Source organism: Onychostruthus taczanowskii, unplaced genomic scaffold, assembly GCF_017590055.1.
Source record: "Onychostruthus taczanowskii isolate IOZ18803 unplaced genomic scaffold, ASM1759005v1 scaffold63, whole genome shotgun sequence".
NCBI classification, from domain to species: Eukaryota; Metazoa; Chordata; class Aves; order Passeriformes; family Passeridae; genus Onychostruthus; species Onychostruthus taczanowskii.
This window is the reverse complement of record NW_024504012.1, coordinates 1,106,199-1,118,804: the sequence shown is the minus strand read 5'-3', so window position 1 is coordinate 1,118,804 and position 12,606 is coordinate 1,106,199. Positions and strand designations below refer to the sequence as shown.

The 12,606-nt window shown below is 49.9% G+C and overlaps 1 protein-coding gene across 1 annotated transcript in view; it reads right to left on the bottom strand.

Annotated features, from left to right (window-relative positions):
* Positions 1-6,566: 6,566 nt before the first annotated feature.
* Positions 6,567-12,606, bottom strand: part of PAPPA2 (pappalysin 2) — an 89,114-nt gene continuing 83,074 nt past the window's right edge. Inside the window, exons 21-22 of the mRNA XM_041420114.1 lie at positions 8,567-8,665; positions 6,567-6,641 (exon numbers count right to left, since the gene is read on the bottom strand). Coding sequence (XP_041276048.1) covers positions 6,567-6,641; positions 8,567-8,665 — 174 coding nt within the window. The remainder of the gene's footprint in view (positions 6,642-8,566; positions 8,666-12,606) is intronic.

Here is a 12,606-nt window from a genome sequence, read left to right as displayed (position 1 = left end):
GTGTGGTGCTGAGAGGGAGGAGGCTGTGCTCTGCACCCCATCACTGCCGACACCACTGCAGCACCATATTTTCTCAACAGCAGCTCAGTGTCTTCCTGCAGGACCACACAGTGCTTTGCTCTTTCCTTCTCATGGGCAGACATCTCTCCAGGGGCAGCTGGCCTGGGCTGGGGAGCTGCTGGGAGCAGCCACCATCAATCAGTATGACCTGGGCATCCCTGTGTCATTGCTGTAATGTGTGTCTAGCAAGGGTCATCAGACAAACGTTTGATCTGTGCAAGATGGAAGTCTCCTGGATCCTTTTGGCTTTTTCTTACGTGTTTGTCCTTATATTTTGATGTGCCTGATGCTGCCAAGGGCTTAGGGCTCAGAGTGAGACCAGTGCCATGTCCATGCACAGGTGTAGATGGGCAGGTGATCTGTACTGAGTCATCACTCCTTTTCCTTTTAGTGAGACTCGTGGCCAAGACACTTATGTTTATCCTTTTGCTTATCCCAGCAGATGCTGAGACAACTTTTAACTTCCAGCCAGGCAGCCATCCAGCCATGGGCAAAGGGCACCTCTGCTCAACGCCTCGAAGGGATGTTTGAACCAAGGTTGCTCTGGCCCAGACAGCAGTTGGTTTCTCGCCAAGTAATACCGTGTACATGGCCTTTATGTGAAATGCAGACTGTTTTCCTTTGGGTAGCAGACTCCTCTCTTTTATTGCTTACTAGGTGCAGCAGCAAGGACAGGAGCAGTGCTGTCTGCCAGCCACTTGCTCTGTCACTGCCAGGAAAACCCTGGACACCCCATGCATTCACACCTGCCTAGGTTACTTTTTCATCTGGCCCCAAGATTTACGCTGAGGCTCTGCAGATATTTCTGTTCTGCTTCTGTGCTGACACTTCAAAACCCTTGCATGGGCAACCAAAGCCCTGCAGCATCATCAGCCAGCTGGGCCAGGCTCTGCTCCCTGAGTCCTGGCTTCTCCATGGGCTGGGCTTTGGAGAGTGAGGGGAAAGCCACCCTCCTTTGGGGTCCTTTGGCAGCAGGTGAGAGACTGTGCAGGCTGCTGGCTGGGCCTGGCAGCCTGGCACATCTGTGGGGCCATTTTCACAGTGACCCTGGCTTTGTGAGGGCTTTCTTCTTGGTTTCCTCGCTCTAGCTTTGCAAGTCAGAACCTTGCCCATGCTTGGATTTTCTTGCCCAAGTCCCTCAGCCACCACACGAGTCCATCTCAGACAAATGCCAGCAGCCACCATGGGGTACCAGGCCAGTCCAGCATGGGGGCTGTCCCATGGCCTTGGTGAGATGTGTTGTGTGGGGCTTGCTCACCCAAAACAGGCGTGCCCTGCTCTAGTGGGAGGTGTCCCTGTCCACGGCAGCAGGGTTGGTACCAAATGCTCATTAAGGTCCCTTCCAACTTAAACCATTCTGTGTCTCTGTGATTCCCTGCAGAGCTGACACCATCCACATCTGCTGCAGGGTCCTGCTGTTGGGTCTGCACAATATTTTCTCTCTTGGACTCCTGATTCTTCCCAAGCTGCCAGCAACAGGAGAACTGCTTTCCAACCATTCTCTGCAACCTCCTTCACCCCCCCTGCCCTTTTTTTTTGGTTTTATTTCTGAATTAATGAGCAATCATTCACCTGAGATGAACCTCTGGGTCGTTAACTTTTCTTTGCTGCGTCCGTATCCCTGTAATAGCATTACTACCTTTTCCTTGTCGTGGAGTTATTTAACATATAAAACAGTTTGGTCCTTTTCTTTACAAAGATGGCTACAATTCATGTTCCTTGATGTTCTATTAAAACTCTAATGTGACGTTTTACTACTGTAGATTGAAAGTAGGGTGCTTTAGGGTGAGATAGCCATGTGGCAAGAAATACAAAACCCTTCTGGATTACTTAAAAAAAAACAAAAAAAAGAATAAAAATGAAAGGTTTTAAACAACAGCAACAAAAATCATTGTACCACTATGTAAAACTCCAGATGATAATTTAACTGACTATTAAACGGAGCTGTTAGTAATCCCTGGCTCTGGCAAACTGGAGTGTTTGTTTATAGTTTTGGTCCAGTTGATGTCATCTTTGGTTGCAGATGAAACACTCTCAGCCTTTGAACTCGGGTGAGTCTTCACACAAGTTTAGCATTATCCTGTCTGCCCACTGGGTTAGCCAAGTCCCAAACCACTCAGCACACGCAGATGGAGCTGTGTCCTGTGCCTCGTCCTGCCCACCTGCTCTGCTGGACGTGGGAAGGTAAAGATGTCTCCAGCCATCCCTTTTTTGGGGGAAAACTGCATTTACACATCCTTGGCAAGGGTCTCTCAGCCCTTGATTTGCAAACCTCCACAGAGGCTGGGAAGTTGGAAGCAGAGTCAGAAAAAGCCTTTTTTTTTTTGTATATAAGGTGGATTTTACCCACCTTTTAGCCATTCTTTTAGTATATAAGATGGATGGGATGGTGCTGTCTGGTGATCAACCACCCTGGGAGAATGTCCTGGTCCATCTGGCAGACTTTTGACAGAGGACTAGCAGCCACATGAGTATTAATGTCCCACAAAGAATGTGAAAACCAGTGCCTGAACAGAGGTGAGATCTGCCAACGATGCCAAAAGCCACTTACAGTGCTGTGTTGTGTCTAATTGCCAGGCCATCAGGACTATGAGGGCAGGTCCCTTGGCCAAGCCCAGTGTGTATTGCCACCTGCCCTGCCAGATGGGTGGAAGACTCAGGGACATGCTGGGCAGACAGACAGGCAGACAGGCAGGACATCTGGGACGGCACAGGGGGGATTTAGGGGCTATAACACACGAATCCATAGGAAACCAGACTTCATCAAGTCTCATGGAACAACTTGATTTTTTTTTTTCTTTTCCCAGTGCTAAATTACAGGAAAATAAGCTAAAAATACACCCAATACTTTCCTTCTGCTATTTTCCATGCAGTTAACCACCATCTCATCGGACAATAAGCTGTGGCTATAGAGTGAGATGGAGGAGGAGGAGGAGGAGGAGAGGGTCTGTGTGGCAGCAGGGTGTGCAGCTGCAAGCCTAAACTGCTGTGTCAATATCTCAGCACAGCTGGCTCATCACAAAATCTTCTCAGGCGTCATCTGGCTTGCAATCCACACAGGTTTGGAGAAAGCCACCCCAAAAAAGGGTGAAGTGGACTGCAAGGGGTGCATCACCAGCACATTGGCAGGTTTTTAGGAAGGGTTTGGTAATGTGTGTGTGTGTTTTGGAAGGGTTGCTGTTGGCTCCTCTCCAGAGGGTGTGATTTGGGGAGCTTTGCCCTAGAGAGGACCTTTGATGTCACCAGGAGATGCTGTTCCTCCTCTGGGACTGAGTCCCTGTGCAAAGACCAGACAGGATGAAAAGACCAATGAGGAGCATCAGAGATGGCTGGAGGAAGAAGAGTGGGGTTTAAACACAGAGCAAGGGCTTTTTGGTGTTTCTGAGTCCATAGGTACAAAATTTACCTAGTCACTGAAGAAAACAAGGGGAAAACAATTCCCCAAATCCTAAAGCAACTTTATTGTCTTGGGTTTTAACTTTCTTGCCAGGATATCACATGGTCCTCTGGCTCTAGTGTGGGCCACCTTCTGCTCCCCATCCCCAGGGATGTGAACGCACACACACACACACACATTTCCCTCCATTTTAAGTGGATTAATTACAGAAAGTGACCAGTTTATAGCATAACCAGGAGAAGACCTTCTGCAAAAGTGTTCTTGCAGCTGGTGGTGAAGCAAAACCTGCCTGGGTGGCAGCCTTGAATTAGGGGTGCAGTGGAGGTGAGTGTCCCTCCACACCCCAAAACCCAAAGGAAATCTCCTCTTGGGCTGTGACTGTTCTGGGACAGTCTGTGCTTTGGGAAGGGGAGAATATGTCAGACCAAACCACCTCCCTGGCCCCCTTTTGGGTGAATCAAGGAGGCAGGAGAGATGGAGGATGAGAAGATTATTTATTTTTCATAGATTTTTATAAAAAATAATTATCAAATACAAAAAAATAAAAATAGCAGCAGCCTCCATTGTGAATAAAACCCTAAAGGGGACAAAAACCGCTCAGTGTCACTATAGAAGAACAATATTTCGGTACATAGAAGCTGTCTGGTCATAAGAAGCACAAATGTCTACCAGCCAAGCCAGCAGTTCCTGTCCCAACCCCCCAGTTCCCCTGTCCCCGGGGCACAGTCCCTTCCCTGCACACACAGGTGAGCAGAGGAAAAAACCAGGGTTTTCATGCCAAAAGGATACAAATTTGGTATACAGACACATAGGCATCCAGGTAATGCTGACACCAGGCAAGGAAGGGTTTGTCATGGCAAGATGCTGGGACTTGAAATTCTGCTTCTGTGTGTCACATTCATCCCATGTCCCCACTGTCCCCACCTGTGGGGGGCTGGCAGAATCCCACTTCTGCTGTGTTGAAACCCCTGGATCTCCCCTTTTCTGCACTGGTGGAGCAGGACAGGCTGCCCAAGCTGCACATCCTGGGGGTGTAGGGCCAACTATTATTTGAATTTCCTTGGGTTGCTTGGGGGTTGTTTTTTAATTGAAAAGTGGATATCTGACAGGATATTGCTGCTATCTGCCCAACCAACAATGAATTCTGGGGCGGTGTCACTCGTGCGTGATGAGAACAAAAATGTCAGTGTCCCAAGAGGAGATGGGGCTCATTGTCCCCCAGCTCTCTTCAAACTGTGCCTAGGCCAGGTGGATGGGGACACTGGGTGTCAGGAAAGGGCTTGGAGAAGGACAAGCATCTCCTGCCTGAATGCTGGTAGGATGTCTGAGCACCTCTGCCCCTACTCGGGCCCTCCAGTAAAACACAGCTGTAGGAAATGCCTGACAAAATAGGATGGGGTAGAGCTAGTGGAAGCTCTGTTTTCAATGATGCATCATTTTCAACGATGCCTTGAAAATTCCTGGTCTCTCCACACCGTGTCACCCTCTCTCCACCACTCCTTCATCAGACAAACTGGCTCAAAGCCTGTATCCAACAGCACAGGCCATGCAGGCAGGACACAGCCTGGAGTCCTTTGGTCCCAGCCTGCAGCTCACCCGGGGACACTGCCATCAGTTCCTACTCTGTGGTCCCTTCTCTGCTCTCCTCTCCTCTTTCTGTCCCTTTTCTCTGCCTCTTTACAGCACAAAACCATCAGTGATAATCCCAGCTGGAGCCAGGCACCTTCTCTATTGCTGCCTTTATGCAGCTGGGTCCAAGCTGAGCTTCTGGGAATCAATTATGGGGCACAGAGTTTCTTGCTGGGCTTCTTTGAGGCCAGAAATGAATCTGCAGATTTTCACTTAGTGTCTACAGGAGCAAGAGCCTCTTGGAAGTCAGCAACTGTATGTCCAGCCTGAGGGATTGGGACAGAGATAATAAGGAATACCAATACTAAGGAAAATCTCAATGAAAAAAGATAATTCTCAAACTCTCCTGACAGGTTTTTTTTGGTCCTTTTGGCATTACAGGGTCTAGTCTCCTCTGAGAGCTGCTGACAACACAACTCAGTTGGAGCTCAGATGTGAGGGAAAGAGAAGAAGGACCACCACAGCATCCTTCATTCAAGCATCACACAGCTACACTGGTTTGGCCTCTACATCCAGTTGGGTGTGCAGTGGCTGGGGGAGTGAGACAGAGAGGGAGCATGCTGAGTCTTTGCTCCTATTGACCATGCAGTGATCCCCATAGACACATAACCCTGCCCAGAGGGCTCTAAAATAATGTGTGATGGATGCCTGTGGTACCCTTGGAATCTGTTGTGCTCACTGGGATGATTCAAGGGCACAATAACATTTTTTCTCAACCCCAGAATACTGATCCAGATCCACACCCTAAGAAGAACAAGGCAAAAAACACTGGCAAATACCAAGGGCAAAACTTGGTCCCTGCCAGATACCCAAATCACCTTGAGGTGGGAGCCTCCATGCCTGGGGAGCTCTCCTGGCACAGCCTGGATGCTTGGCTGCTCTCTCTGTCCTCCTTCCAGCTCAGCAAGGAAGGGGAAAATCCCTGCTCCTCCTGCCCTGACCTGTGCTTCTCCCAATGGTTATTACTTCACAGCAGCATGGGTGTGTGATAGAGGATATCCTTTCTCAGCTTCATCAAGAGCAAAGAAAATATATATTTATATATATATATTATATATATGTATATAGATATAATTAAGTTTAAATATTTGCAGAGAGATCACAACTACCTCGACCTTGCTAAAAGAAGTCTGTACAGCAGAGAGGGGTGAATAGTGACAAAGACAGATGCCCAGGAGCCAGACCAGGACAGACATCCATGGCAGCACCCGGGCGCGGATGGAGCCTAGCCCAGCGTGTGGCTGAGGCGGCACCAGACCCCCGGCTGAGCGCCTCGTGTGGCTTCTGGAGGGAGCAGCGATGGGGAGGGGCCGCATGCCCGTCCTCCTGGGCTCCTCGGAGGCCTGGACCCGACCCCCAGTCGCCGTCCCCCTGCCCAGCTGTCCCTCACGCTCCCCTTGCCCCCGCCATGCCCACGGCCCCGCTGCTGCCCCTTGGCTCCCCCGGCGCCGCCTGACCCAGAGAGGCCCTCATGGCGCCGCTACTGGTTCTCCTCGGCCGCCGGGTCGCGGCACGTGCACTCGTCCTGGTCGCAGTCAGCGGCAAACGGGATCACCTGGGGGAACAAAGGGACAGCTCAGCCTCTGCCCTGGGACACCCCTCTGCCCCCCCGAAAGGCCTCTCCACGCCGCTAAGGACAGACAGACATTTTGGGCCGTGCCCTGTTGTTGGCACTGCCAGGCTCTGTGCTGGGCTCTAATACAACCTGGCCCCAGCTGAGTTTTGTTCTTAGCCTTTTCCTTTTTGTTAACGTGTTTCAAATTTTACAGCCAATGGTCCAGTTGAATCTTGTCCCCCAAATGTCAAACCCTGGGACGAAGTGTCCCCTGATGGGTGTAAGACATTCAGACTAGGCCTGGCAGTGGTGAGGCACCTCCAGATTAAAGTTTTACTTTGGTCTATTAGTTTCAAAGTTTTAATTTTTGCTATTAGAAAACCCTCTTCATCCATGTCTGAACCTGTGGACCTGTCAGCTACTCCTGACTCTTCCAGCAAAACATGAAGATAACATAGCCTTGTCTTCTGCAGCTTTTAGAGGAACTCAACCAAGCTCTCAGCTGCAAAGCTGACCTGCACACTGCCCAACATAAAAGCCAAGGTAGGTGCAGTGTCCCTGTGCCTTGCGGATTGAGGAGAGCCAGGCAGGACAGAGGCTCTGTGAGCAGGAACAGCCTTCCATGGGGCAGGCAGTGGGTTCATCTAGGGCCACTCACAAGCTGTGCAGCTTTGAGACAGCCCGTGCAGGCTGGGAGGCTCAGTTCACATAACTTTCTCTACAACAACTGCATGTGACCAAGCAAGCCTGTGTCCCCTTAGCTGCTGGTAGCAGAAAAAGGAGGGAGGGCATACACTGAGCATCTGACTCCTGGTTGACAGTGGCCTGGTCATGAGCCATGGGAGCTGAGAAAAGAGTTTTCTTCAGAGGTTTTATACACACCAGGCTCAGAGCCAGGAGTTTCTCTTACTGTGAAAACATTTGGTTTTTCACAGACTGGATCAGCAAAGGAAGGGCTGGAGTGCTTTGGGGACTTTTTGAAGTTTAAATCCTGTATGTCTCCATCTGCCTTAACAGGGATGTGCTGCAGGCTTGTTGAGTGGAAGATCTGGGACCTGTGGGGGATGCAAGCCGGGTCTGGGAGCCATGGGACTGAACCCCCACTTTCTACTGTGAACCCATCCTTTATTTTGGCCATGCCTTGCTCTGAGATGTCATGATATTGTTGTGGGGATTTCACTCATCACTTGGGTGTAAAGCCTCTTCTTTCCTATCTCAAGTGGATCTTCCCAGGATTTTATTTTTCCTTTCTCTGTGTATGTATGCGTGATGAAAGGAGAAATGATTCAAGCTCCACAACAAAGATGAGAAGATCCAAATTCACATATTTTCGCAGTGAGAAATTATTTCATGCCCTGTGCTTTGTTTTGCTGTTGGATATGATTAGGAAGAATGGGCTGTGAGTGCTGGATAGCAAGTTAGGTGGGAGGGAAGATTGTCTTGAAAGAAGGGTCTGTGCAACTCCAAAGCCAAGTTGCTCCCTCTATACTGTTCTTCCCTCCTTCCCTCCTCAGAGAGGGAGGAAAACATCACTTGTAGCAGATGCCAGTGGACCATACCAAAAACCCCCTGAGACAGCTCAATTACACAAGGTGACTTCTGACTCACCATGTCTAGCACTATGTCCTATGGAAGTCATTTCTTTGGGACACGTTTCCCAAAACGAGAGGAAGTCCCATGAACCTCAGTGGGAGCTGGGCTGAGGTTTCAATCACACTGGCCTGAGTCCAAACCCCACTCTTAATCAGTGTGATGCTGTCCATCAGCTTCAGCTGGCTTTGGTTTAAAATCGTGCGTTTGTTCTCTGTTCATGGGAGAATTACACTGCAGGCTCAGTTCCACAGCCAGCAAAGCCAAAGAACATAGATAGCAGTCACCCCTGAATCCACAGATCCTGGCCAAGGCCACGGGAGGTGCTCTCTTACCTTCCTGGAGGACAGTGTGGAGGAGCAGCAGTCCCCACCGTCATACTGGCAGTACGCTCGGTTGTTGATGGTGTCACACCAGCCGTCTGCTTGGAAGGGCTAAGGCAGAGGAAGAAGGCTCTGTGAAAGGTTGTTCAAAAGCATAAGGTGATCCCCAAAAGTAGAGGTCCCAGGTCCTCAGCAAGGCCCACTTCCACCATACACAACCCCCTCTCCAAAGGGCACCAGATATCCCAGCTGGTGTGGATGGAGCAGCAGGTGCTCCAAGGGCAGCAGCTAGAGGATCGTGGAATTGTGTCAGAAGTGTTAAATGGCATGAGCAGCCATTCAGAAAACCAGTTTATTGTTGTTTAGTTACATGAGTCATCTGATCAGAGAAGGAGCAACTGGGGCTGAGAAGCAGCCAGCGATGGCTGCAGAACTCTCCCGTGCAAGGGCTGCGACCAGCGCCATGCATGGGAAGCACTCACAAGGAGGCATCAGGAGCGGTCAGCAGCCAAGGTTTATTTATCACAGACCTACACCAGCACTGCCAAGCAGCCACTGAACCAGCTACAGGATGGAGAAGCCATTTCTTCATAGAGTGATTAGTAATGAAATGCTTCTTTCACTTCGGGCTCTGTGATTGTACTTACTGGCCCAGCAACCATGGCTGACCTCCAGGACGTTTTCCATCAGAATCTTGGAATCATTGAATGGTTTTGATTGGAAGGAGCAATAAAGACCATCTCATTCCAACACCCCTGCCATGGGCAGGGACATCTTCCACTAGACCATGTGCTCAAGCCCTGTCCAATCTGGTCTTGAACATCTCCAGGGATGGGGTAGCCACAGTTGCACTGGACAACCTGTGCCTGTGTCCCACCACCCTCAGAGTCAAAAATTTCCTCCTAATATCTAGTCTAAACCCCCCCTCTTTCAGTTTAAAGCTACTACCCCTTATCCTATCACTCCATGCCCTTGCCAAAAGTCCCTCCCTGACCCTTGTGTAGCGCCTTTTAGTCCTGGAAGGTGGTTTAAGGTCTCCACAGAGTCTTCTCTTCTCCAGACTGAACAGGACACTGGTGGAAACCTGGCTATCCTGTTGCTCATGGAAGCAGCTGACCCATTTCATTGGATCTGGTTGGCCCCAAACAACAACCAAAATCCCAAAAATGCCCAGACTTAGCCTTTGATGATTGACACTCACATGTAGCACCCTTAAACTGAATGAGAGCCTGCTGAAAAATGTCACTACACCGCAATAGCCCTGCACCCACTGTGCCAAAGCCAACATGTGGGACTGGTGATAATACCAGTAATTCACATGAAAAAAACATGCCAAAACCAGAGAACTCATGTGGCTTTTTGTCCTTGTGACTCAAAAGGAACAGAAATGGGCTCAACACAGGCTAATAACACTTTAGGAAGTAGCAGCAGGGATTATGGCAAACCACCAAGTCTGGTCTCCACTATCAGTAGCATAGGCCACAGGCCAAATTCAGGCAGCCACAGAGAGATCGTAGTAGCCTGGAAGATTTTGGAAGAGCAGAAGAAAGAGCACACCTTCCTACAGCTGGGAAATTGAGGCACAGCCGAGTTAGGTAGCTCACTCCAAAACAAGAAGGGATTTGACTCCAATCACTGCTGTCACAAACCATGTCCAGAGGAGACCAGGGTGCAATTTCTTCAAGGCAATAGTGTTAACACCCCTCTTCCACTAAAAAGCATAAGGTGGGTCTTAAATGATTGTGATCAAAGGAGGTTTCCTAGGCTCAAAGCAGCTTTGAGCACCGGGAGGGCCAGGGCAGGGATGTTGGAGCTGGCAGGTGCCAGGATGCAGTCGGGACTGGCCAGGGCCCCTGGCAGGGGAAGGCTCTTCTGGGTGTGATTTGCTTTTGCAGCCTTCCACACGGTGGAGTTTTTCCTTGAGCTTTGCTCCATGTGTCATGACTCACTGGCAAAACAACACCCGTCGCTTTGGTAGTTTCCATACAATTATGGGGAGGTTTGCCCATCCCCGCTGCACAGGTCTGAAACGATTTCCAGATCTTGCGTGCAAGGTGGGGGGTGGACAGAGGCAGGGACAGCATGGGGAAGGAGAGGCTCCCAGTCTCTCACTACACCTATCAGGGCTAACTGCCCCCTCCTCTCACCCAGCCGGAGCCCATACCCCACCCTAAACAAATACAGGCTCCTATGGCAACACTTGTTGGGGAAACTTAACAACTCATGCTCCAAATTACATTGGAAAAACACATGAAGGGAAAATAAAAAATGACTAATTGGACTCGAGGCTCAGGAGAGCCAGGCACAGGGCTTGGGGATTTCTGTCCCTGCTCCTTGCCTAGTGTTTGGAAAACACAGTGACTCCTGTGCCTGTGCCTTACGGAGAACCTCCACATGGTTTTGTCTTTGCAAGCAGAAAGAACAAAGTAAGATGCTGGTTACCCTCGAGGGCACAGGAGCCCTTGTACTTGCATCAGTCTCATTTTGGCCTTGCAGGAATCATGGCAAGGGAGGACACAGGCAATGCAAACTACCAAAGGTAGGTGACGTGAGAGAGCAGACCCCTTACAGAGCCTGTTCAGCCTGTGCTTGAGACGCGTGGCTCTACAAAAAGCAATGCCTGTGGTGGGAGAAGGCGGTTTGCTCACGTCTGCAACTTGCAAAAACACCTGATGATGTTTTAAGATGCTGTCAAGAAAAAGGAAAACACCAGTGCCCAGCTGTGCCACATGAAGGTGATGGATATGATCCAGGGAAACGGTCAGCTGGGTCTCAGCTGCCAGAATACGCATCCTCCAGTGGGGGGGATGGGGGTGGTGGGCTGGTTGAAATGTCTCTTATAAACAGGGAAAAAATGAATAAGGTAATTGCAGCAGCCGCTCTAGGCTGTGTTGAGTGGTGGGGAGCTGCTGGGCCAGGCGGCGTGCCACCGAGGCAGCCAGGGAGACGGGCTGTGTCAGCGGATCTCCCGCTCGGCCATCCATCTTCCCTGTTTGTTCAGACAGCAGCTCCGGTGGGGCGTGTGTCAGCACGTGGAGGTGCAGCATCTGGCACTGCCGGGCCGGAGCCCTGCGCTGCCGCCACGAAAATAGTAACGGCAAATCAAGTGCTTGGCAATTTAAATGGGCTAAAAAAACACAGGCTCTCAAAGCTGGGAGCAGGCACAGATGAAAAGGAAAAAAAAATCAAAGGGGAAAAAGAATGAAAGAGGGAAAAATATTGCAGGCAAAGGAAGGATGCGAGGAAGAACTGGTTAGATCTCACTGCATTCCAGCCAGAAGCATCTCCGAGTGCTCAGTGGTGGAGTTTCTCTCAAGGATGCTGGGAGATGTCATGCAGGGAGCATTGCCTCTGCACAGTATTTTTCCACAACCCTTGAAGAGTCCCCAGGCTGGCTCCATCCCTGAGGCTGTTGTTCTGCCCAGCAGGGAGTCCCCCAGTGCCATCAGTGAGGCGGGCAGGGTCCAGGTATTTTTCTTCAGATCCACCTTACACATAGTTTGTTTGAGTGTGGAAGAGCCTGAAAGGTTGCAACAGGTGAGGGAAAGGTGGATCATGAAGACTCAATCACAGATCACATAAGTGTTGGACATATTTCAGTGCTACCTTGCTGTTTGTTTGATATACATTATTTTCCAGGAATGCAGGTTTTGCTCTGGTTGAGCACACCTGAAGGCCCAGCACCTTGCTTTTGGCCATGCCCCATTCCAGATGCTTTGGAGGAAGGTGGAAAAAAGGAAAAAAAATTAAAGAAATCAGCATTCACCTGGCCAACTGTGTAACTGAGGAGCTGAAACACTCCCCTGATGTGCCACTGAGATGGAAAGTGCTTGTCATTTTTGTTTGTACACAGCCATTGAAAAGCTAGAGTACAATCTCAGGGAGTCATGCCCAGCCTTAAGAAGAAAAAATGCTTTCTCCCACACTGGTCCTGGGCTTTGCTGATCCATCCAAGGAGGGTGTAGTTTGCTTTCATGGAGCTTCTAAGTCAGCATGAATTTTGGTGTCATTTTTCCCTTTGGGAATTGGTATTCTGGGCATCAAGTTCAGAC